We start from the raw sequence: 22,235 nt of genomic DNA on the forward strand, positions 1-22,235 counted from the left end.
GAGAGAGAGAGAGAATGGGGAAGAGAGGGAGAAAGAGAGGGATGGAAAAACAAACACTCACCCCACCGGTGACAGTGTAAGTGTAAGCGTACGCTGCAGCAACAGCGCCTATCATGTTTACATCAGCAGAATCCCTCGAAGGTCCACCACTCGCCACTCCCGTCACAGGGAAGCTGCCGCCGAGCGGCCGAGGGAAAGATCCGGAAAGAAAAACGACTCCCGAGCCTACTGACCTCCGTGAGACACCCAGCAGGAGTGCTTGTCCCTCCCCCTCATTCCCTCCCTCCCTCCCTCCCTCCCTCCCTGTCCTGCTCTCCCTGTTCTCTCTCCCTCCTTCCTCGACGTCCCTCTTCAAAGAGCAGTGAACACACTCCAAAAGGGAGGGGATGTTTACAGCCTTCCCAACCCCAAAACAAGAGCTTCCCGAGTGGTAGGTCTCCTACAGCCGAGCCTGTAAAAAGCAGACGGCACTCTCGCACATTCCACCCTTGTCCTGACCGACTGACCGACTGACTAGTGACTGGCTGAAAGGCGAGGACACACAAGGAGCACTCCTACAGGAGCAGGAAGTGACATCACCAGGTGCTTCTATTAAAAAAAAAAAACATGAAAAGAAGATTACAACCACTGCTGCCTCCTCCCGTTCCTGGTGAGTCGCGTCAGCAACAATGAGGGGCCGGGTCAGGCTCGTGGCCATGCAGGAAGTAAGCGGTGTTAGAGAGGGCTTCACACTGGTCCCCATGGAGACCGCGCTCCTTTCCCAAGCCCTGTCCAAACATGGTGGAGCTCAGATTGCAGTGTGTGTGTGTGTGTGTGTGTGTGTGTGTGTGTGTGTGTGTGTGTGTGATGGTAAGCACAGAATCGTGATATTAGTCACCATTTCCTATCTGCCAAAACTATTTCCTTTGACGGAAAGCCACAGCTATCTAAACCTGATCCCCTAACCACACAAAGGAAATAGGGAAGAGAGGGAGATGAGCAACCCCCCAAAGAATCAACACCACCAAAAAAAAGAGACAACAGAAAAAAACGAATTAGTGATGAAATGGCAGCCTTGAGTTTGTGATATATAAGTGTCCTCAGAATGGAGGGGAGAACATTCCAGAAGGGGCCGCAGCTGGAGTGACAGAAGGACATGGAAAACAAAAACAATGGAACAGGAAAACATGCAAGGCGAGAAAGAGGCGACGCCGTACCTGCTCTTTCACAGAGGCCAGGATGTTGGTGGCGGTGCTGTCGGGCTCCATGCCGTGATTGGCCGTTCTGTCTCTGATTGGCAGCAGAAGCCCCTCCTCCATCACTGGGCTCTGCTCAGGAGCTGGCATTCCTCCTGCAGGGGCACAGTGCACAATCTGTTCAGCACCACGCCACAGACGCCCACACACACACACACACACACACACACACACACACACACACAGGCAGGGCATGGCAGGCACATGTAATGTAATCAGTCTTTGCTTTCACTCACACTAGCACCCACACACTGTCTGTAGTACTGCAAACATACAAACAACATCAGACACCCTTTATAAAAACAGATGAACATATGAAGGCTGCACGTCTTCTGAGGATTTGCAGCGAACTGTGCGGATTTGGGGGATACATACAGCGTGCATGTAATCATACACCACCGCAGCGTTTCTGCTTGGCTACACAGAGGAATTTCCCAGAGATAAGACTTCAAACTGGCTTCTGAGGTCGGAGCCAGGAATCAATAGCGGGCAACCACAAACCAGAGGAAAACACATGTCTACAGCTCAGCATGAAAGAACATGACGTCACTCCCATATGGCCACTCTTGCACAGAGCGAGAGAGGAAAATATATAAATAAATCACCAGTTACCTCAAGTCTGGTTTTTAGTACTAAATACAGCACTGAGAAAGCATGCTCATGGCCAGGGAAGTGAACCCTCTCAACTAGGGTGAACTTAAGCCTCTGTGAGGAATGCTAAAAGAACCCTGGACTTGGCAGGACAGCAGAAAATGGATCACTATTGAGACTGCAACTTGGCGGCCCTTTGAAGGTTGGATGACCCAAAAGCAAGGCCCTACTACATTTCCCAATGTCACAGAGTGACGTGCACGGACGGTAAAGGTCTGACCACTAATGGACTGCGTGTAACTGCAGGCCACACTGCACCCTGACTTCGAAGGTGCACATCATTTCACTTTACAACCTACATAGCCACCCGTAATCTATCAGTGTAAAGACACACAGCGGGAGTGTGAGCTGCAGCCTGGCTTTACTGTGCTGATGTTCCCAGGGGGGCCAGACATCCTAATTTAGGCCAGACTGGCCAGTTCCGCCGGTCTCTTGTCCAACACAACGCTCTCTCTATCTCTCTGTGGTCGATGCATGTTTTAAGACAGGATGACTGATTAGCTAAATACTCCTAGATGTCTTGTGTTGTGAAATTGGATACATGTTTAATATGATTTGACATATGATGGAACTGGCAACTTAAAAGATAAAACATTTTTGTAAAAATTTTGCATTAAAATTCATGCAATGCATGAAAAGCTGTTTTGCACTGCACTGCCTTAAAGCCAAATGCTACACTTGTGCTTAAGGGATATGAGATAACACAATATCTCTCTGCTGCTGTGTTTGATGTTTAATCCGGAGCAGAGGTGCCGAGTGTTGTGTTTCAGTACACACAGAGATTTCCCCCAAAATCCCCTCCGGCTGTCCTACCTATCAACACACTTCCTTACGTCAAAACACATTTGGTCAGTCCCTTGGTGACCAGTGGTGTCATCTAGTACACAGAATTCTGACCAACTGTCGTATGTAAACAGAGTACAAGGACAACTCCTGCCACCCCAGCGGAGCCTTGCCTGTGCTGCTCTCTGAGACTAAGCTCCTGGGAAGAGGCTGCAGCTCCGTGACATGTGCTGGAGGTCCCCGAGACACCCAACCCTGTAAATGTGAGCCTGTGGTATCTGGGGCTGTTATCACATCGCTGGCATGACCACGTCAAGGTTAGCGGGGCCTATAATTGACAGGGTATTAGGTGACAAGGCAGCATACTCCGCCTCGCGCATACGGGATGGAAGGCGTCGGCCTCACAGACAGGCTCACCACTCCGCGCTGGAGGGAAGGGAGGGAGGGAGGGAAGGAGACGCACCGCCGTCTCTGAGGAGCTTAAATCAATCCCACAGACAAGCAGAGGCAAGCGCAGATTACAGGGATGTGTGGGGAGTGGACTGGATCGCCCCGCACACTAGGCCTTTAAGTGAGCCGCATGCGCTCGCTCACTCCAAACACACAAAAACAGCTTCGGAGTGCTGCTGCAGCTATCCCACCTCCAATTACCGACAAGAGGAAATAAAACAACGCTTCGACGGCGGAGCTTGGGCAAATACAAACATCTGTCAGAACATGTGCGGTTTGACAGGTTAACAGATCGCAGCGTCAGTTACTGTGGTAATGCCACACAGCAAAAGGGGAATTATGTCGGGTATGCCTGCCATTCAAACAGAATGCTACGCCGAGCTCACTCAGCAGCACACAAGTAAACTTGTTTACAACTTAGACGGTGGCCTAGATTCTCAAGAGCCTCGCAGAAAACAACTGTTCTCTTCGACCCTCCCCCCCCCACCCCCCACCCCCCCACACACACACACTCCCTTTTCAAACCAATTTCAAATTTGATTTCATCATCATATTTTAGCAGCTTGAGCAAATCTTGCATAATTATCCTACCACCAGAGAGACAGAGAAAGAGAAAGCGAAATAAAAAAAGAGTAGTCAAGCGCTTCAAATCCTGTCCAATTGTGCTCCCTCCAAATTAGGAATTAGAACCAACTTAAGGCTAAGCCGACGGCTGGCCTCAGCTAATAGCCCAGCAGATTAAAGAGGTCAAAAAGAATCTTAGCTCACGCTCCAGATTTCCCATCCTCTTGCTCAGCGGACTCCACAGGAATCAATCTGCCCCACGTCCCAAAGGTTCCTTGGACTGGTAGAGGATTGAGGCAAGCAGCTGGTAATGATGGAACACACACAAACCGACTGAATTCCTGAGGGAGCCGGAATCTTACGAATACTGGTCAGGCAGGTTCTTCTGTGTCTTTTTGAACGGAGACTTGATGAGCGGTAAACATGTCGACCAACCACTCCATCAGACATGCGACATCTTCTGAAAGTTTTTTCCCCCCAGACTGGGTCAGCGTAGGTCAGGATCAGCGAGAGGTCCCGTGATGAAGACACGCTAAATGCATCCACCACGGGCTTCGGTCAGACAGTAATTACTGGAATGCAACCCTGGGAAAGAGTCAGCGTTTGGGGGGGAAAAAGGAGCGGCATAGTAGAGGCATCTGGGGCAAAGAGGCAGTGCCTTATAATTATGGGTAATGTAATTTCCTATGGCTAAACTCTGGACACAAACACTGATGTCATGGCTTGACCAAGGCCTCACCTTTCAGGTAAGTATACGGTGAGCTCAGGAGAAGGATGCTGGTGGCCCTGCAGATCTCATAAAAATGCAGATGTAACGGGAACATCTGGCAGAGGTTGGCTGCCTCTGGGGTGGGGGGGGGGCAGAGTTCAGACACACCTGCAGAAGGTGGCATCACCCCAGCTTGAACTCCAGGCCCATCTGTTCCTGCCAGCCTCAAACAAACTGCCCCGGACAGCCATAAGACCCCTCTGCCCCTCTGAAGCAGCCACTTTTAAATCTGACCTGGAAGCGATCCAACGGTCAAGGAAAACAAAAAGGCCCACACGGGAGACTTCTAGAAGGTTGCTGTTCAGACTCCCTCTGACCGCTCCTCCCACCATTAGCGAGAGACAGGGAATTAGAGGGGGTGACCCACAGCTGGCCATCCTCAGAGTGGCCTGTTTGTCTTCTGCTTCATGAGGTAAACATGCCAGAGGAGGAAAGCACTGCCGGGGGAAGGCAGACAAGAACAAGAGCTTTTAAATACCAACTGACAAACAGGCAGTAACACAGAACTATGGGCTGTGTTCCCATTGAGGGACATTTGACAGCTCTGATTAAAAATTGATTAACAATTTCAAGCTGACGCTCAAGCATGAATGGAACGTTTTCTCTGAAAAAGGCTGACAAGCACAACTTCAACTTGTGGACATGTATTCAATTCCAATGGTTGGTTTAAAATGGAACAGTTAAGCAGTCTGGGTAGTATTGCAGTCATGTTCCCTTAAGAAGTTTCACAGAAAGTCACACTTTTCACAGCGTAGAGACAAGCATTGGCTGGGTGGAATAAGGTGATGGAGGACAGGGAGCTTGTTTTCAATTGTCTGGCTAACCATATCCTGATTAGCATGTGCAGACATACTTTCAGAGAATACTTCAAAGAATGCTTGGCTGTCATCTGACCCAGTAACCTACAATATTATGGGTAAACCTTATAAAGAATCAAGCATTATCTGACCAACCATCAGGTACTGTATCAAGAATCAAGTCTGACCAAACATTTCATCAGGCAATTCATGCAGTAACAAAAAAGAGAGAGAGAATTAGTCTTTGCTCATGTGAGACAGAGAGTCATCTTACTTGGGATTAAAGGAGCCTTCAGCCTGCCAGTCACGGTCATGCCACAAAGCCACTAAAGAATGAGCTGCAGAACACTGATTGGCATTTAAATTAACCAGGCCACATTTACCCAGCAGAAATCACCACACAGAGTGCCAAAAGAAAATCAAGAGCCGAGGTAATTATGAGCTGGCCCAAATTTTTGTGTCTCAAGTGAGTCTCAACAGAACAATAGTTCAGTGGCTCATCGTTCAGTCTGAAATGTTAAAACTCAAGCAGATATGGAAAATTAGCATGTTTAGAAGACTACCAGTTGCAAGCCAACAGAGATGGATTAGCCTCTATACAGGACTTAAAGCAAGGACATTTTGTTACCAGACATTACCAGACATTTTTGAAGCCATGATGAATAATTGTCTATTTTTCAAGTCTTAAACGACCTGGCCAACGCCTGAACTCAGGCACAGTGCCAGAATCTTTAAGTCTTGTATAACCTTGACTCAAAATCAAGGTATTTTTCTCGACATAGTGGTCGATGGTTTGCCACAGCATTACTGTTAAACTAGGCTTTTGTGAAATCAATTACGAGCTTCCATTGCAAGACAAGCCACTTTTCTTATGCGGTGAAGAATGCTATTTTTAGTTTGTTTCTGAGAGGTGGTTCTTTCAGATATTTAAGAGGCCAACAAGCCCATGATGACTTCCTTCCTGCTACCTTTTGAAGATTGATAATCCCCTTCACATGCAGGATACCCCCTGTCTTAAAAAGCTTGAATTACACCACATTCCATTAAAAGTGGACCACAGAGCTAAACCAATTCTTTAAGGAAGGCAAGAAGGAAAACAGTCCTATTTAGCACATACCCAAGAGTTCTAATCAATTCCCTGATCACACACAGTGATCTGCCTGAGAAGTCTGGAATACATAGCACTAGAAGGACCCAGTGTTCCATTATACAGCTCCAAGCAGCCTCACTAATGTCCCACAAGACCTGCAATGGTTAATTGCTTCTCTCAAACAGCTTATTGACTTTGCTGTATAAAAGTGATATTTGTGGCCCTGTGTGCCTTTTCATACTTCACTAAGCAAAGTCGATGCCACATTTCAGCCCTGATAAAGAGGGTGTGGGGGGGAAATCACATTTGAAAGTGTGCAGCCCCACAGTGACTGGGCAAATAAGGCATCCATCAGGCTGGGAGAGCTGGGTAAACCATGGCTTTAAACCAACAGCGCTTTGCGTTTTTGCATGAGACTGCGAGGAACAAACTCTGAAGCCAAACACAGGCTGTTTCCACAGAGCCACACATGCCACACAACAGACTGCGCCCAGCCAAGACTGACTAATTGTGGCGAGCTGGTCCCCAATGGGTGCGATTCCAGAGAAGTAAGACCCACCAGGGCCCCAGTGAGCTTGACAGGCTGCAACGGCAAAAACACCCCCCGCCGCGTTCACTCCGACCGTCCGTAATGACTTTGTCAGAGAGGCACTCTCTCCCTCTCTCTCTCGAGTGAGCCCTGCCTCCTCTTCCAGACACTCCCGAGGCTTGTGTCTCTGAGAGACGTTGAGTGTCAGCGCAGCAAACAAAGGTTAATACGAGTCTCCCTCGGACAAGGAACCCTCTTACCCGACTGAGGGAAAAACACATGTGTGCGCACACACACAGACACACACACAAAAGGGCTATAATTAGCCTCAGCAGTGTTTGACTTTCTGTTGGGTAGGGCAGCTGAAAATGTTTTTCTCGCTCAGCTTCAACACGCCCCGACACAAGAGTAATTTCTCCCAGCGAGAGTCGGGGCTGGATTCCTGGGAGCCGCTGTTCAAAACACACCATAATCAGCCCAAAAACTCACCCGCTGGCTCTTCCACAGGCCTCACCTCCCTTAAACACTACCATGCCAAAAGCATAACACTAGTTCAAATATAAGCGTTCACATACCTCTGAATATGTCCTTGAAAATCCTTTTGACTACAGTAGTTAAATAGACTCTTGTGCCGAGTCTGCTCTGCTGTGAAGAGTAAATGGCAAAGTGCTTTGAATGAAAAATTCCTTTCAGAGGGAGACACGCACCTTGACCTCTACTACACCCTCTCCCACACTACCGCAAATGTTGTGACATCAATGCCTGCTCATAAATCAGACGGAGTTTTATGAGGCATGGACTGAATGGCCAGTGGAGAGGAAGCAGAGTCATGTCATGTCCGAATCATATCAATAGCACCATCCAGACACACCTCTCGCTTGTAGGGAACACCTCTTTCTGGCAGGCCATCGTGTCATGAATCACTACTGCTAGATCCAAACTATTGAATGGAAGTGTACACTAAATGGCGTACTTTATTATGTAAATAAAATAAATGACCATGAGTCATTTTCTAGATTAAAAGCAATTTCCTGTCTTCCTTCGCCTTCACATGATGATGAACAGGAGTGAGGTGTGCTTATCAGACATTTCTGAACATGTCACAAGTTAAGACAGAGGATGTCCAATGACTTTCAGGATGACTCTATAGGCTTGTATGGGCAGGTGATAAAATCAGGGTATGAGGCCGGACACATTTCAAGGCTAGTCCACCCGCAGGATGTTTGCTTGCGCTCCAGCTAACTGAAACAAACAGGGCGTCTTTGTGGTAAATAAAATACTAGGCCTAGCGGAAAAAACTGCCATGGTCCCGGACGACACGGAATGCAAAACTGTTTCATTTGTTGCAGCGTGGAATAAAATAAACAAACAGAAATACGCTTGTGGTTTCCTTTTTTTATGACACGCCGACCGCATCCCAATAAAAACCAGAGCCGAGATGGCACCACGAGCCCCAGTGATGCAGGCAGCGAACATTACTGCCGCTCGGCATGTGAATAAATTCAATTTAATCACCGTTCCTCTCCACACCTCACCGTCGCAAAGGTATTGCTTTTCATCTTCCTAATTCCGATGCATATCAGCTGGTTACCACATTTCTATGGGCGCGTGGACCGAGCGGGCGTGTAGCACAACGGGAGCGGAGAGCTGATTGAAATCGAATATGACGTAAGGCCACATTTGCATGACAACTGGCCCAATGCCCACCACGCTCTAAGCCGTGCCGTGGAGCCCGCGGCCGAAAATGAATTACGGGCCACGCGCAGCGCCTTGCCAGGCTTTTCTCATCTCGGGGGTTGATTGTAGCGGGGAGATGAACTGTCTGTTATTGAATGATCAATCACGCTCGCAGAGAGCAGCTTTAGCTTAGCTTAGCGGGCTGCCCATTTATCAATAGGGCACACTTGTAAGTTCATTACTTTGGATTGTGAGATAAGGCGGATGACAGCTGCCACAATTAAAGCTGCACACATTTCCTTCCTGTGGGAGATCCATGATCGTCAAGCTGCTCCTTGCGTATGTCAGAAAGAATAAGAGACAGCCAGTGTGTGTGTGTGTGTGTGTGTGTGAGAGAGAGAGAAAGTGCGTGTGGATGTAAGCACGTTGTTGGGATGAATAGTCACATGCATCCAGACCCCATCAATCTCATTGCCCAGGCTTGAGGTCAGTCATTCCTATTGACAGCTGAAGCTCTTGGACACAAGCTGCCCACAGCACAGCAGCCTCCAGTCAGTGAAGCCTCGGTGTCCTCTGCACTCCCTGTGTCATCCTTCCCTTCACTTACTAGTCAACATGATCACAACAGACATACTCATCTGGGGAGAAGAACTAACGCCAGACAGAGTGAAGATTGATGCAGAGCGAGCTTAGGCCCTCCAAATAAACTCCCCTGGCTTCTACAGTAATACTGTCGGCTGATGAAGCACATTTTGTTGAAAAAGAAAAGCAATAAGTTGGAACGGGATGTCAGGGCATGCAGCATAACTGGGGGGGGAAAGGCTCCCTCAAACTAACAGTGCTGTAACGGCTTCTACACACAGCTGCGTGCGTTGCAGTGCTGGAGACGCATCCCATTCACTTTAAATGGGCTCACGTCATCCGTTGCCGAACTGAATTGTGGGTCCGTTGTGTCGCTCGCGTTGAGAAGTTCAGCTGTTGCTGCACCGACAGATGGCACCGGCCAATCAAGCCAATCGACGGACGGCACCAACCAATCAAATAACGGTTATACTTCAAGTCATTTGCATAGCTACCATCGGGAACACCCACTGCCATGCGTTGACGGAACGCAACTGTGTGTAGAAGCCGTGAGACTCTCAGATGGTGCAGCAAATTGTCACGCTTCAGACTCGCTCTGACAAGGGCGCACACACTCCTGCAGAGGAGGGAGGATAGGAGAGGAAAAAGATGTCTCCTGCTGAGATGTAAGCAAGCACCTAATCAAACGATTCATCAGTAAAAAGCGGGGACACGTATATCCGCTTGTACACACACACACACACACACACACACACACACACACACACACACACACACACACACACACACACACACACACACACACACACACACACACACACACACACACACACACACACACACACACACACACACACACAGACACAGACACAGACACACACACACACAGTGTGTGGCCTGGATATCATTCACTTTTGATTGAGAGCAGAGTGCCTGGCCTTTGAAGCGGGCAGGTAAATGAGCAAAAGAATGCCCTGGTGGCATGACTCATGCAAGCTGCTCCAGCCCAACTTCTCTTTCCTTTTTTTCTCTCTTTAAAACAAACTTTGCCTCGGGGGGGAATGAGAGGAGACAGGTTTGACATTGAGCAAAACGGCTCCATACCTTGCCCACATTAACCCAGGGGAGCGCCGCTAAAATGGGGGGGGGGGGGGGGGGGGGGCCGGAAGGTGAGAGAGGGAGAGAGTACAGTAAGGTTGCGGTGCCCCACCGCACGTCACATCGAGATGCAGCGCAGGGCGAGGCGAACGCCAGAGCAGGCTGGACGGAGGGGAAACGAGGAGCGGCGAGAAGAAAGTCCCTCCTGACAGTCAATTTGCATTAACAGTGCTTATTAAATAGTCTCGGCTTCAGAGCGCGTGGCCTGGGGGTCACAGGAAAGACGAGCTGCTGGCATCCATTTAAATGAGGGGGGCTTGCTGAGGATAATTGTGCAGAAGGGATGGGGGGGGGGGGTTTAATAACAGTTACTGCGCTTTTTCAGTGCTGCAAATTTTGCCCCAGAAAAAGCGTTGTCTGAGGCAAATGCCAGGGTTTACGGTTGGATTAATGGCCCTCGCTGCAGCTGAGTCAGTGAGTGCTGCAGGTCTAGCCTTCCATCCCGGCTCTAATGCACTGGCCAAACGTTTGGCTAGTACTCTGCACTGTGTGTGTGTGTGTGTGTGTGTGTGAGTGGTCCCAATCTCCCTCCTGCTTCTCTTTGCTAAATTCAGCTCATGGTTGGGGGTAAAAGAAGGCAGGTCACGTAGATTGTGATCAGCCTACACCCCTGCTCCACCTTGGTGACTCACCCTCGGCCCTGCCAGGGCCCCCACCCCCGCCCGCCTCACCCTGCTGTCCAAACCACAGCTGAGAAAACAAGCTGCCATGCAAAAAACACCATTCCTTCATTTTATTCAAAACGCCAGCTTTTCATGCTCACGGTAGATTGGATGGAATATCTCACTGTCTATTCCGCCGCAACTGTGATGGACAGGGCCTGCAGTTATGTCAGGCAGGATATTCTCAGTGTCAAATACACCGTGCCATCCTGATGACTTGTGTGTGTGTGTGTGTGTGTGGGGCGGGGGGGGGGGTGTATGTGGTTCTGACAGCCGCCGTCTGAAATGTCATTTTTCCTCTCCATCCCGCCTCTTCTATCCCTCACTGTGATACTTCTGACTTTCCAATCTTACCCTCCCGACACAATCAGAAAGGCCTGTCACATCGAATCTGCCCGCCGCACAGATCGGTGTGGAGAAAGTTGTCATTACTGACCTTAACCTGCAGCTAAACAGCTTGACTATGACAAAGGAGAAATAAAGGCCAACAGGTAATGCATTAGACTCTGCTACTCTAGATTATATTCTGTGGACAGCTTTTTATTTGATGTTTCAAAACAAACTCTGCAGACACACACCCATCGTGTTCTCATAACTGAAGTGTGGTATTAAAAATCTGTGAGGATGTGAATAAATGTCCTGACATTTTGGATTTCAAAGAACTCAAAAGGTGAGGTCAGTGATTTCAATTCAGAGGACTTTTCGGGATACATGACTGACGTCTCCTCCTATTCCAGCAGTGACTGATGTAATTTGAAGCAGGAAATACAATCTCTCTGTGAGCACCGCATGCTACTCCACGCCACCGTTTCAAAACAGCCACCTTCTGTCAAAAATAACTACAACATATTTAAGTGCAAAACTTCATATCATACTGAATTGCATATGAATGGTACCGCCCTTGAATTGAATGTCTTCATTCTGAAAACAAATCAATATGGAGAATCATTACTCATGATATAAAAAAACAAAACAAGAAAGGCTCATTTAATTTGAAGAAAAAAAAACCAGAGGAAGCCAAGTGGAAAATAGAGAAGAAATTAAGAGAAGTAATAGAAAAGAAAAGGAAGAAAGGAAATGAGATGTCAGTGAAAATGGCAACCTTTCCCAACAGCCAGCTGTTAGCCTTTGTAACAATTTTCACAGGGTCAGGAAATAAAATGTCATGCTCTCTCGACTGTGCTATGTGTCCAGATAGGTACGCTGCCATATTTTATGAAACTGTGCCGCTGCCTTCGGTGATGTGTACAAGTCCGCCAACAGGCACACCCGTGGGGGAGAGAGTACGGATGTATATTTGAAGGTGGTCGGCTGGAGGATCTATGGCGTGGGATTTAATTGAAATATAAATCACCATCCAACAGGTCAGTAAAACAAATTTCCTCTTCGCTGTGACCCCGGCTATAATTCATAGAGGGCACCGGAGACCTACTAGCACAGAGGCGCTTTATCAAACGCACTGGCAGGAATTTACTGCCTCTGGGCAGATCAACCCACAAAGAACAGTCACATTCAACTTCACTCAAGCAGAGAGAAGGAGAACACACTGTAATATGGTGTAACTTTTACCTAATGACAATGGATTTACATGTAGCAGCATGAAAAGAAAGCAGTCACTTGGTCAAACGAGAGGATTGTTTGAACCGAGGGACGTACTGTAGTATTTATTTATAGAATATTTAATAGCCCAGTAAAACAGGAGTGTGCCAAGTTCACTTTATGGAACTTACATTTGAGAAACAAAGATACAATTTTTGTATTAACTACTTCTAGGAAGGAATGTGCGGCTGTTAGTTTATCTAAATCGGGGTAGAGGAACTGTGGCCTCGTGGTTGAAGGCAGGCAGACTGAAAAGGCTGATACGAGCACTTTGCCTGCCAGCGACACATTCACAAGCTGAACAGAGGGGAAAATAGGCTGTGCCTGCTATAATGCATGGCTGTTAGCATACCAGCCACGGTTCAGTTTATCCTCTGCTAAATGTCAACTTCTGAGATGAGATGAAGACTGCAAATTGCAGGTTATTCGAGGACTCATTCCAAAGTTTCCTCCCCCTCTTTGTAGCTGGGATAAAAGCCCAACAGTTGAACCCCTGGAGATTAATTCCCCAAAAAGCAAAGCCAGTTATCAACCTGTTGACTAATTAGCTTTTATGTTTGTGGTAATAGATTGTGTCTGTCAAACTGGGAGTGGACTTTTGAGAGCCATGTCAAACCATTTCCCAGCCAGTCAGACTACACTTTGATTACAGTTATGTGTATTGACACTTTTTTTTTTTACTCTTCCGTAGGTTGTGCAAACAAAGACCTACATCCTGCAATGCTTAAGGTGGCTCCTGTTTAAAACTATGGACAACCTGTATGGAAATGACATCATCTGACATGACCCTTGGAATTTTCAGAGAGCAACATAGGAAAGATGGCACCACCATCGCCCACACACTAAATATGGCAGCCGTGCATAAATACAAATACTAGGACAACTCTCTTGACAACGCACTTTACATTTTTAACATGTAAATATAGTAGCACATTTGTTTTGCCGCTCATGCCATACTGAATGACCAGTACAAAAAAAACAGGAAGACCCAGGAAAGCATACATCACTCACGGGAATAGGACTTCAGGCATAACAACTGTGCATGCATCATAAGGTGTCGTTCCAGTTTATGTCATACACTTCAATATTTGACAGCAGCAGAAAATCCTCTGGAGATCTCGTTACTCCATGGGCTCCTATAGAAGACAGCTTGTCCCCTTTGGTGGTTTTCCATCAGTTGTGCAACTGGAGACAAGGCTCTGACAGTGATAGGGTAACCTGCACGTAAAATATTTAGCACAACACCCTCCCACGTAGAGCCACTTCTGGTAACTAAGATTGTGTTAACAATCGCTTGAACTACTCCGATCTAAGATCTGCTTATCCTCCCATTTTGGTGTCCACTGTTGCCCATCTTGTGCCAGTGGGCTGGAACGGGGCTTTTCAGTACTCTGACTCAGTGGGACAGACCTCTGCGGGGCTTTTTCACTGGACAGACCTCCTTTGTGAACCTAATCTCACAAAAGCGCTGACATGTTTTGTCCAGTGGATTACCTTCTGACGCCCTGGATCCAACCAAAAGCATGGAGTCTGGAGAGCTTTCAGCAAATGCCAGCTATGTCCCGTCACATCAGAAGCAAAACATACGCGGAAAAATACCCAGACACAAAATGTCAACTGGTCCACTGACAGATCACACCATGCGCTTCCATACTGAGAAAAAGTGTAAACATGTGAAAGATATAGGGTCATTCCGTGTCAAATCACCCAGTGGCTGGCAGGTGACCCTCTCCCAAAAAATCTGAAAAAAATCACAGGTGTTTGAAGACCAAACCTATGCATAAATCTTAAATAGTATATCTGTATCACTAATGGTTCCAAAACTACAGCCCTTTCAAGTTTCAAGTCATTTTAAGCATCGTGGTGAACAATCCTTTTTGTTCAACTTCCAACATTATTGGCTCTTTTGGTATTTCACACACATTAGTGAAACTATGTGAATAGAAGTACATTTTCCTGTTGAATTAAAAAATCCAATCAAATCAGGTGTATCTTGTGTAATTCCCCCTCTGCAAAGCTCTGAAAATGGCTATAAATTCATAATGTAAAAAACATCACCACCTTTGAGGGCTTCTCATTCAATAAGTATGTGACACATAATTCATCAGATTTTTTTCCTACTCATGTATGTATTATAAGGTCCTGTCCATGCATTAACTTTGGTTGTTATCATTATCATATTTTCAGAGCATTTCTTTAAAATTGGGCTTGATTTTCAAAAAGCCTGTTTTCATCTTCTCATTTCACCACGTGGACAGTTAACAGGATTTTTTTTTATTTGACCATATATCATTCTGTATGTGAGGATCATCTGCCCAAAATTTGGGCTTGTTGCTGAGTTTCTTCATTGAGATAAGATTTTTTACAAATATTGTCTATAAATCCACTGAATTTGTACTTTATCTGCAGTACCACTTTGCACCACACGTGGTGCTCTTTTAATACAATGGAAGTCAATGGAAGAGTAAGAGAGTCACTTGTTTGCTGCATATATCCAATCTAAACACACAGTTTATGGTTCATAGTTGAACTTCTCCAAATAATTATTGCAACATTAACAACATACTACTCATACATAAATCTTATCTTGAGAAAATAAACTGATCAAGTAAATTATACACAGATAAGACTGACTGGTCATCATACATGCAGCAAGAGGATTTAGCATAATTACCATCTTTGTAATGAGTTTTCTACACCAGCTTCAACCTATCAGTGCCTATGTGAGCACTTTAATAATTACTAGCCAGCTGGTTAGGCAAAGTCTATATCCATCGTCATATGCATGGGATGCAGTCCTCTGTGATACACAGACAAAGAGCATCAAGATGGAGATCAGTGCTTTGTCTCCATGTGATCTAGGAAAGAAGTTGGAGAATGAATGTAATAAAGGAACATATTCAAGTAAAAAAGGGGTTTCTAAAATTCAGTGCATTGTCAGATGCAGAAAAATCAATACTAAAGAGTTATCATCTTTTTACGAATGCCTCTTGGATCCACGAGTCCTCAAACTTTGTTATGAATACTTGTGATGGAAACACACATGGTCATCTTCATCAAGTGAAATACCTTGATGAACTGAATTTTAGAAAACCATTGTTTCTTGAATATGTTCCTTTATGACATTCATTTTCCAACTCCCAGATCACATGGAGACAAATCACTGATCTCCATCTTAATGCTCTTTGTCTGTGTATCACAGAGGACTGCATCCCATGCATATGACGATGGATATAGACTTTGCCTAACCAGCTGGCTAGTAATTATTAAAGTACTCACATAGGCACTGATAGGTTGAAGCTGGTGTAGAAAACCCGTTACAAAGATGGTAATTATGCTAAATCCTCTTGCTGCATGTATGATGACCAGTCAGTCTTATGAGTGTATAATTTACTTGATCAGTTTATTTTCTCTAAATAAAATGTATGTACGAGTAGTATGTTGTTCATGTTGCAATAATTATTTGGAGCAATTTAACTATGAACCATAAACTGTGTGTTTAGATTGGATATGTGCAGCAAACAAGTGACTCTCTTACTCTTCCATTGACTTCCATTGTATTAAAAGAGCACCACGTGTGGTGCAAAGTGATACTGCAGATAAAGTACAAATTCAGTGGATTTATAGACAATATTTGTAAAAAATCTTATCTCAATGAAGAAACTCAGCAACAAGCCCACATTTTGGGCAGATGATCCTCACATTCAGAATGATATATGGGAAAATTAAAAAAAATCATGTTAACTGTCCACGTGGTGAAATGAGAAGATGAAAACAGGCTTTTTGAAAATCAAGCCCAATTTTAAAGAAATGCTCTGAAAATATGATAATGATAACAACCAAAGTTAATGCATGGACAGGACCTTATAATACATACATGAGTAGGAAAAAAATCTGATGAATTATGTGTCACATACTTATTGAATGAGAAGCCCTCAAAGATGATGATGTCTTTTCACATTATGAATTTATAGCCATTTTCAGAGATTTGCAGAGGGGAAAGTACACAAGATACGTCTGATCCGATTGGATTTTTTAATTCAACAGGAAAATTTACTTCTATTCACATAGTTTCACTAATGTGTGTGAAATGAGCCAAAAGAGCCAATAAGGTTGGAAGTTGAACAAAAAGGATTGTTCACCACAATGCTTAAAATGACTTGAAGTTTCAAAGGGCTGTAGTTTTGCAACGATTAGTTATACAGATATACTATTTTAGATCTATGCATGTATTTGGTCTACAAACACCTGTGATTTTTTTCAGATTTTTTCGGAGAGGGTCACCTGCCAAATTGTGCTGAAATTGGGTGATTTCACACGGAATGACCCTATAGCAAAGTCTTGGTTAACCTTCCCATCACAGTGACAGAGCACTCTTCCCAGATGTCAATACAAAATGTAAGGTATTTCATCGCGAAATATCACCAGAGGAGGCCAACTGGTAATGACAGCAACAGCATTTATTGGCATCGATTGTGTTGTACAAGATCATCAAATGTGTCAGTAAAACTTTAATGGCACTCTACTGTCAGTCTCTTCTCAGGAAGCCTTTGATGATGTGATAAAATGTGAATATGTTTCATAGACTCCATGGTATTCCTGTAGTCTTCAACTTCTGGTTGTCCAGAGCAGACTAATTGTTATTCATCTGTTCCAGAGGGAGGATGAGACAGGAAAAGTAGGAGAAACTGAGAGCCTCTGACAATAATATTCCCAGACACACACACAGCCCAAGGACCAGCCACAGCCAAAAGCTCTGTAATTTAGTGAAATCATTTGATATTAAAACAGATCTCCCAGAAGCAATTCCAAAGAGGCAGTTGATTACAACTTGGTTATAGTGCATCTTCTTCACTGGTTTGTTTGCTCTATGCAGTGGTAGAGTCAGTAGCCTTCTACTTCTTGATTAATGTATAGTGACAACACTGAGTAAATAAATAGACTGCATACATTTTATGCGTAGAAAACGAGAGCATTATTGCCACAAGATTTAGGTTCTAACCCACCACTAGCGACTCTTTATGTAAGGGAGGTTTTTTCAGAAGACACTTATCAGTTTCATAAACCACTGTCGTTATGGTTATGGTGGCCATTTTCACTGCTTGAAAAAGAGGAGACCATCACAACAGTCAGTCCATTTTGATTGGCTGTGTCCCATCATTTTATGTTTCTTATCTACAAAGAGTGTGGGGTTTTGTCTGCTTGATGTAAATCAGAGGCATGCTCTTTTCACTCAACTGTCAATCCAACAGTGTGCTCCTCCAGCTCAGATCCAATGAAAAGGAATGGGAAGCTCCGCTGTGCTCATCTCAACCCGCCCAGCGCCAGTGAAAAACACACTATTATGCAAATGACAGGCATGTTCCTCTCTGCTCGCACGGCTCCACTGCCAAACCTTCAATGCTACTCCACGCAGGTCTGCAGCCCAGGTCCATTGGAAAAGAATGGGAAGCTGTCCACTCTCTAATGAAGCAAATGCTTATGTGGTGTACACATACGATCATAGAGCAAGGGAAAAAAATATAAAACATTGAGTGAATTCTTGACTTGTAGCATGTCTTATACACTGTGATGTAATACACCTTGAAAGCTGGGACGATGTGATTCCCAGGGCATGCTGACACTGAATTGCAATACACCTGCCATCTTGTTTGCCACAAGATAAAGAAAATATTTAATCTTGTCGTAGTCAAAGCAAGTGTCGCACGTTTTAATGTTTAAACATACTGTGTACTGTAGATACGCATTTGGAGCCAGTCTTAACACTGAGTGAACCGGAGTTCTGGTATGCGACTGTTGGTCAGATCTGAAGGAAAACGCGCACCAGGGAGGGGCCTTAAAAGAAGACCTATTCAATGGATGTCAGTTCCTGTTAAGTATAATCTGACCACAGCATGGGCTAGCGCACAATCACACCAATCCTGAGATAACAACAAAAGCCAGTGAAAGCACACAGCTTGCCCGTATTTGGGCTATGTCTGATCCTTAACAACAGGCTCTGCTTATTTGAAACCAAAAAGAAATCTATCCATTCCCCGAGAAATAACAGTCTCCATGGTAGAGTGTGACCCGAAACCATATTTTGATGTAAGCTTTAGAATCAGAACAGCAAAATGGCCTGGGGGGGAATATATTTCATGAAAACACCAGACAACAGTGGCTTCGAGTGTGTCTGAGCTTTTTTTTCTTATACCAAACTCTACTTAAGTTGGGTATGGTCCATCTTGACAGCACTGAACCGAGGAGCAGAGGACAAGAATATTCATTGTGAGAAGCCAGCTCCACAAAGAGGTGTTTGTGAGCGAGGAGCTTTTATTTCAGGTCCTCTCTTGCCATACCCCATGAGAAATGTTAAGTTTGTCTGATTTAACTGGATTCTTTCAATAGATGTCAGCTGTTGGTGGGTTTGTTGGGTAATGTGGATCACGAGGAGACGCAGTAATGTCTCTCACTCACTAGAAATGCTGGTGCAACAGAAAGGAAAGATAGGAGACACACAGGCAGACAGGGAATGCCTAAAAAACAGAGTCAGAGTGTGTGTGTGTGTGTGTGTGTGTGTGGGGGGGGGGGGGGGGGCTGGCAGGTGGGCGGGGTGGGGTGGGGGGCAATACAATGGTCCAAAACAAGCAGACACACTGTGAAGACTTAAATATTTGACCTTGGGCTGGGTGGCTGAGTGCTTTCTTGAGACTAATCATTACCTCCAACTAAGGCCCAAATCAAATTAACATTCATAAAAAAGTTAATTTCACCCAAGTAATTTATTGCCTCAATAGTCACTATTTGCTCCAGTGCTTTGGAGGAGTTTGTGGCCCATTACATTTAACCTGACACATAACAGATGAGCTCATGGGTTGGTGAGCGACTGCATATGTTGACAGACACGTGAATGGAGAGACCTCATGTGTCCTCCACTCTGAGCTCAAGAGGCCATTTTAAATTTCGGGGTGTTCTTGCAATAGCCATAGCATGTGTTCATGAGCCATATATTTCACAAGCGTCTTCACAGCGAAGTTCACAGACAGCATTGAAAATGAACGTCTCTCCAGCTGCTGCTATTCTGAATGACACAAAGTCAGAAATGATATGGCTTTTCTAAGTATTTATTGGCTGGGGGAGTCGGCCACATGCCCTTCCTGGAACTGGTCTATTCTTTGTGTTATTTCTATAACTCTATACTGTTATGACTGCCTTTCTTCTTTTGTTCACTTGACTCTATTAAACTGCCTAATTCTAGAATGCACACAGATTGTTTTATCATTGTTATACATGAGTACTGATGCCATTTGATTACATGCTAGTCCAGGCATGCACCACACAGTCACCACAAATTGGTAGGCTATGTGAAAGCAGAAATATCAATGAGTGGATATTAATTCGCATTTCCTTAAATGACATAACCAGGAGGCATGGTACTCAATGTCGAGATTCATCTGAAATTATGTGAGGTTTCAGACAAGTGAAACCTTGCATAAGTCCCCTGAATTACACTAGAAGGCCTGGAATGATGCCATCAGTGGCAAATGCACCAGCAAAAACGGTGGCACCGGAAGAAAAAAATGACCATTCATGCTGTCAGTCAAACATTTAAAGTGCTCCAACACTGGCCTGAAATGCCTACCCAGACCCAGACTCAAAGGTGCTGGAGTGAGAGGGGGATTAGCTAAGTATAAAAACAAAAGCCACCTTTCTGATTCCACTAAAAGCAGCAACAACATCCAGTCAGCACAGAGGGAAATAACTTTGAATGCCTTATTTAAAAGACAGGAAATGAGTAAGTTCTACCCTGTTGATAGTCCACAATGCAACAATGTGCATTAAATAGGCAACCTGGAGCACTGCAGAGGCATTTGGATACATAACAGCATCCTGCACTGCAAGGATTTTAGGATGTTGTGATTTCGCAAATTCAAGGATTTTAATGACATTTCTGCATTATTTGTCATTGCTTTTATTAGTCAAAAAACACACCAACTCACTACAACATTTATATATGCAGAAATGTGTGTCTCTTTTGGGAGCAACAATCACAACTCTCAAGATCTGTAGTGTAATACTCAAGGCCAGGTCAGGTCCACTGCATTTAAATGAAATGTGCCCATCGACAAAGTGCCCAGACTTACAAATGTATGGCAAGTTGAAAGAACAGACTGAAACACCAACAGGAAATGTACACCTTTCTCTCAAGTAGGATATAAAAGTGTGGTCAATGCAGACTTAGGCTAATCTATGGACGGCATAAATTACAACATCTGGTGATGGCGTAGCCTATCAACTGTAATTTGAACTACCTCAAATGTAATGGTTTTTCCATCCCCGTTGTTTATGGAAAGGACATCAGATCAACACAGTTGGGATTCTTTGGGCTTTTAAGACTGACACGCCTTTCCCTTTAGTCTTTTGCGGCGCAGCGTGTCCAAACATGCTTTGCTTTAATTTCCATAGATTCAGATCAAACCTAAAAGGAGCATGGAACAGAGCGAAAGCACACAGTGCTGGTGTGAATATGTGAGGCTGATCGAGATCACTTTCGAGAAATTGCCGACACAACAAAATTAAACTATCCATTTGGAAGATCTTTAAAGGTTATTTTCCCAAGGAAATCGGCTCAAAATTCAGTCTAACACACACTCCATGACTAGCATATGAAAAAATTACTTATGACTTGGATGTTTGCACCACGACGCGTGAGCTCCACATTGTCATATATGACGTCCATATATTGGAAGAACTCGATAAAAAGAAACGCACGTAACTCCGCCTATAAGCGACCTCGCATTCCTCAGATTCCAACACAGAGAGAGAGAGCTCACCTGCACACAGTTGCGATCACTACAATTCAAGGACAAGCGCGCTAGAAAGTCACGTCTGAATAGTCTGTAAAGCTTACTCCCTGATCTAACGGAGTTTAGAGAAACTGTAGTAAGGCGAAGTCATAAATTCTGGGAAAGAATGACGAGTCACTCCACGAAACACTTAACCGGTCCCGTGAAGGTCCCATAAAGGTGTGCGTTACCTATGCCAGTCACGAAAGTGAGATTATCTAGAGTTAAGAGAGATCCTCTCTCACTTAATTAAAATACATCTCTTTGCTATAAAATTATGCATGAAGACCACACAAAGTGATAGCCTCTAAACGTAGCCAAGGCTATTGTAGCCGTACCAGATCGTACGAATGGCTCAGGCGTTCTCGTCCCATAGGTTGCATGCGAGAGGTAGGCTACTCTATTCTAAGGCAAATCCATGCAAGTCATTTTTAAAGTTCATACCTTGTGGAGGAATGTTATAGTAGTTGATCGTTTACGGTGCAGAACTCCATTGGAACAAGTAAGTATGACTGAATGCTGTGAGTTGTTGCAGAAGACTAGTCCAGTGAGTCCTATCCGTGTGAATACCGAGCAGGGAAACTCGTCTCCATAGTCAGGAGCCAGGTTTCTCCTTTCCACCCCGCTTCTACTCCGAAGCAATTCGAGTATGCATGACGTCACCGTAATGTGGTTTTGGAGCGACAGACATCATTGGACCCAAGATGCAGTCGTTAACAGATGATTGGACAGGCATGTTGTTGAATTGTCCAATGACAAAGGCAACAACAGTTTCCTTGGTTACAAATGTTGTCAACCGGGAAGCGTCGAGAAGGTAATTTTCAGAGTTACTGCAAAGATTTATGTTTACTACCCTCTCTGGTT

At 44.9% G+C, this 22,235-nt stretch overlaps 1 protein-coding gene across 1 annotated transcript in view; it reads right to left on the reverse strand.

Moving 5' to 3' along the window:
• LOC143100401 (plakophilin-4-like) overlaps window positions 1-21,905 on the reverse strand; it is a 94,337-nt gene extending 72,432 nt beyond the window's left edge. The window contains exons 1-2 of the mRNA XM_076263552.1: window positions 21,816-21,905; window positions 1,197-1,330 (exon numbers count right to left, since the gene is read on the reverse strand). Coding sequence (XP_076119667.1) covers window positions 1,197-1,325 — 129 coding nt within the window. The 5' untranslated portion in view covers window positions 1,326-1,330; window positions 21,816-21,905. The remainder of the gene's footprint in view (window positions 1-1,196; window positions 1,331-21,815) is intronic.
• Between the last annotated feature and the right edge of the window lie 330 nt (window positions 21,906-22,235).

Source organism: Alosa pseudoharengus, unplaced genomic scaffold (assembly GCF_046254945.1).
Source record: "Alosa pseudoharengus isolate Yale_2024_CS ecotype anadromous, Long Island Sound unplaced genomic scaffold, YU_APseudo_1.1 YU_APseudo_1.1_scf_3, whole genome shotgun sequence".
Lineage (NCBI taxonomy): Eukaryota > Metazoa > Chordata > Actinopteri > Clupeiformes > Clupeidae > Alosa > Alosa pseudoharengus.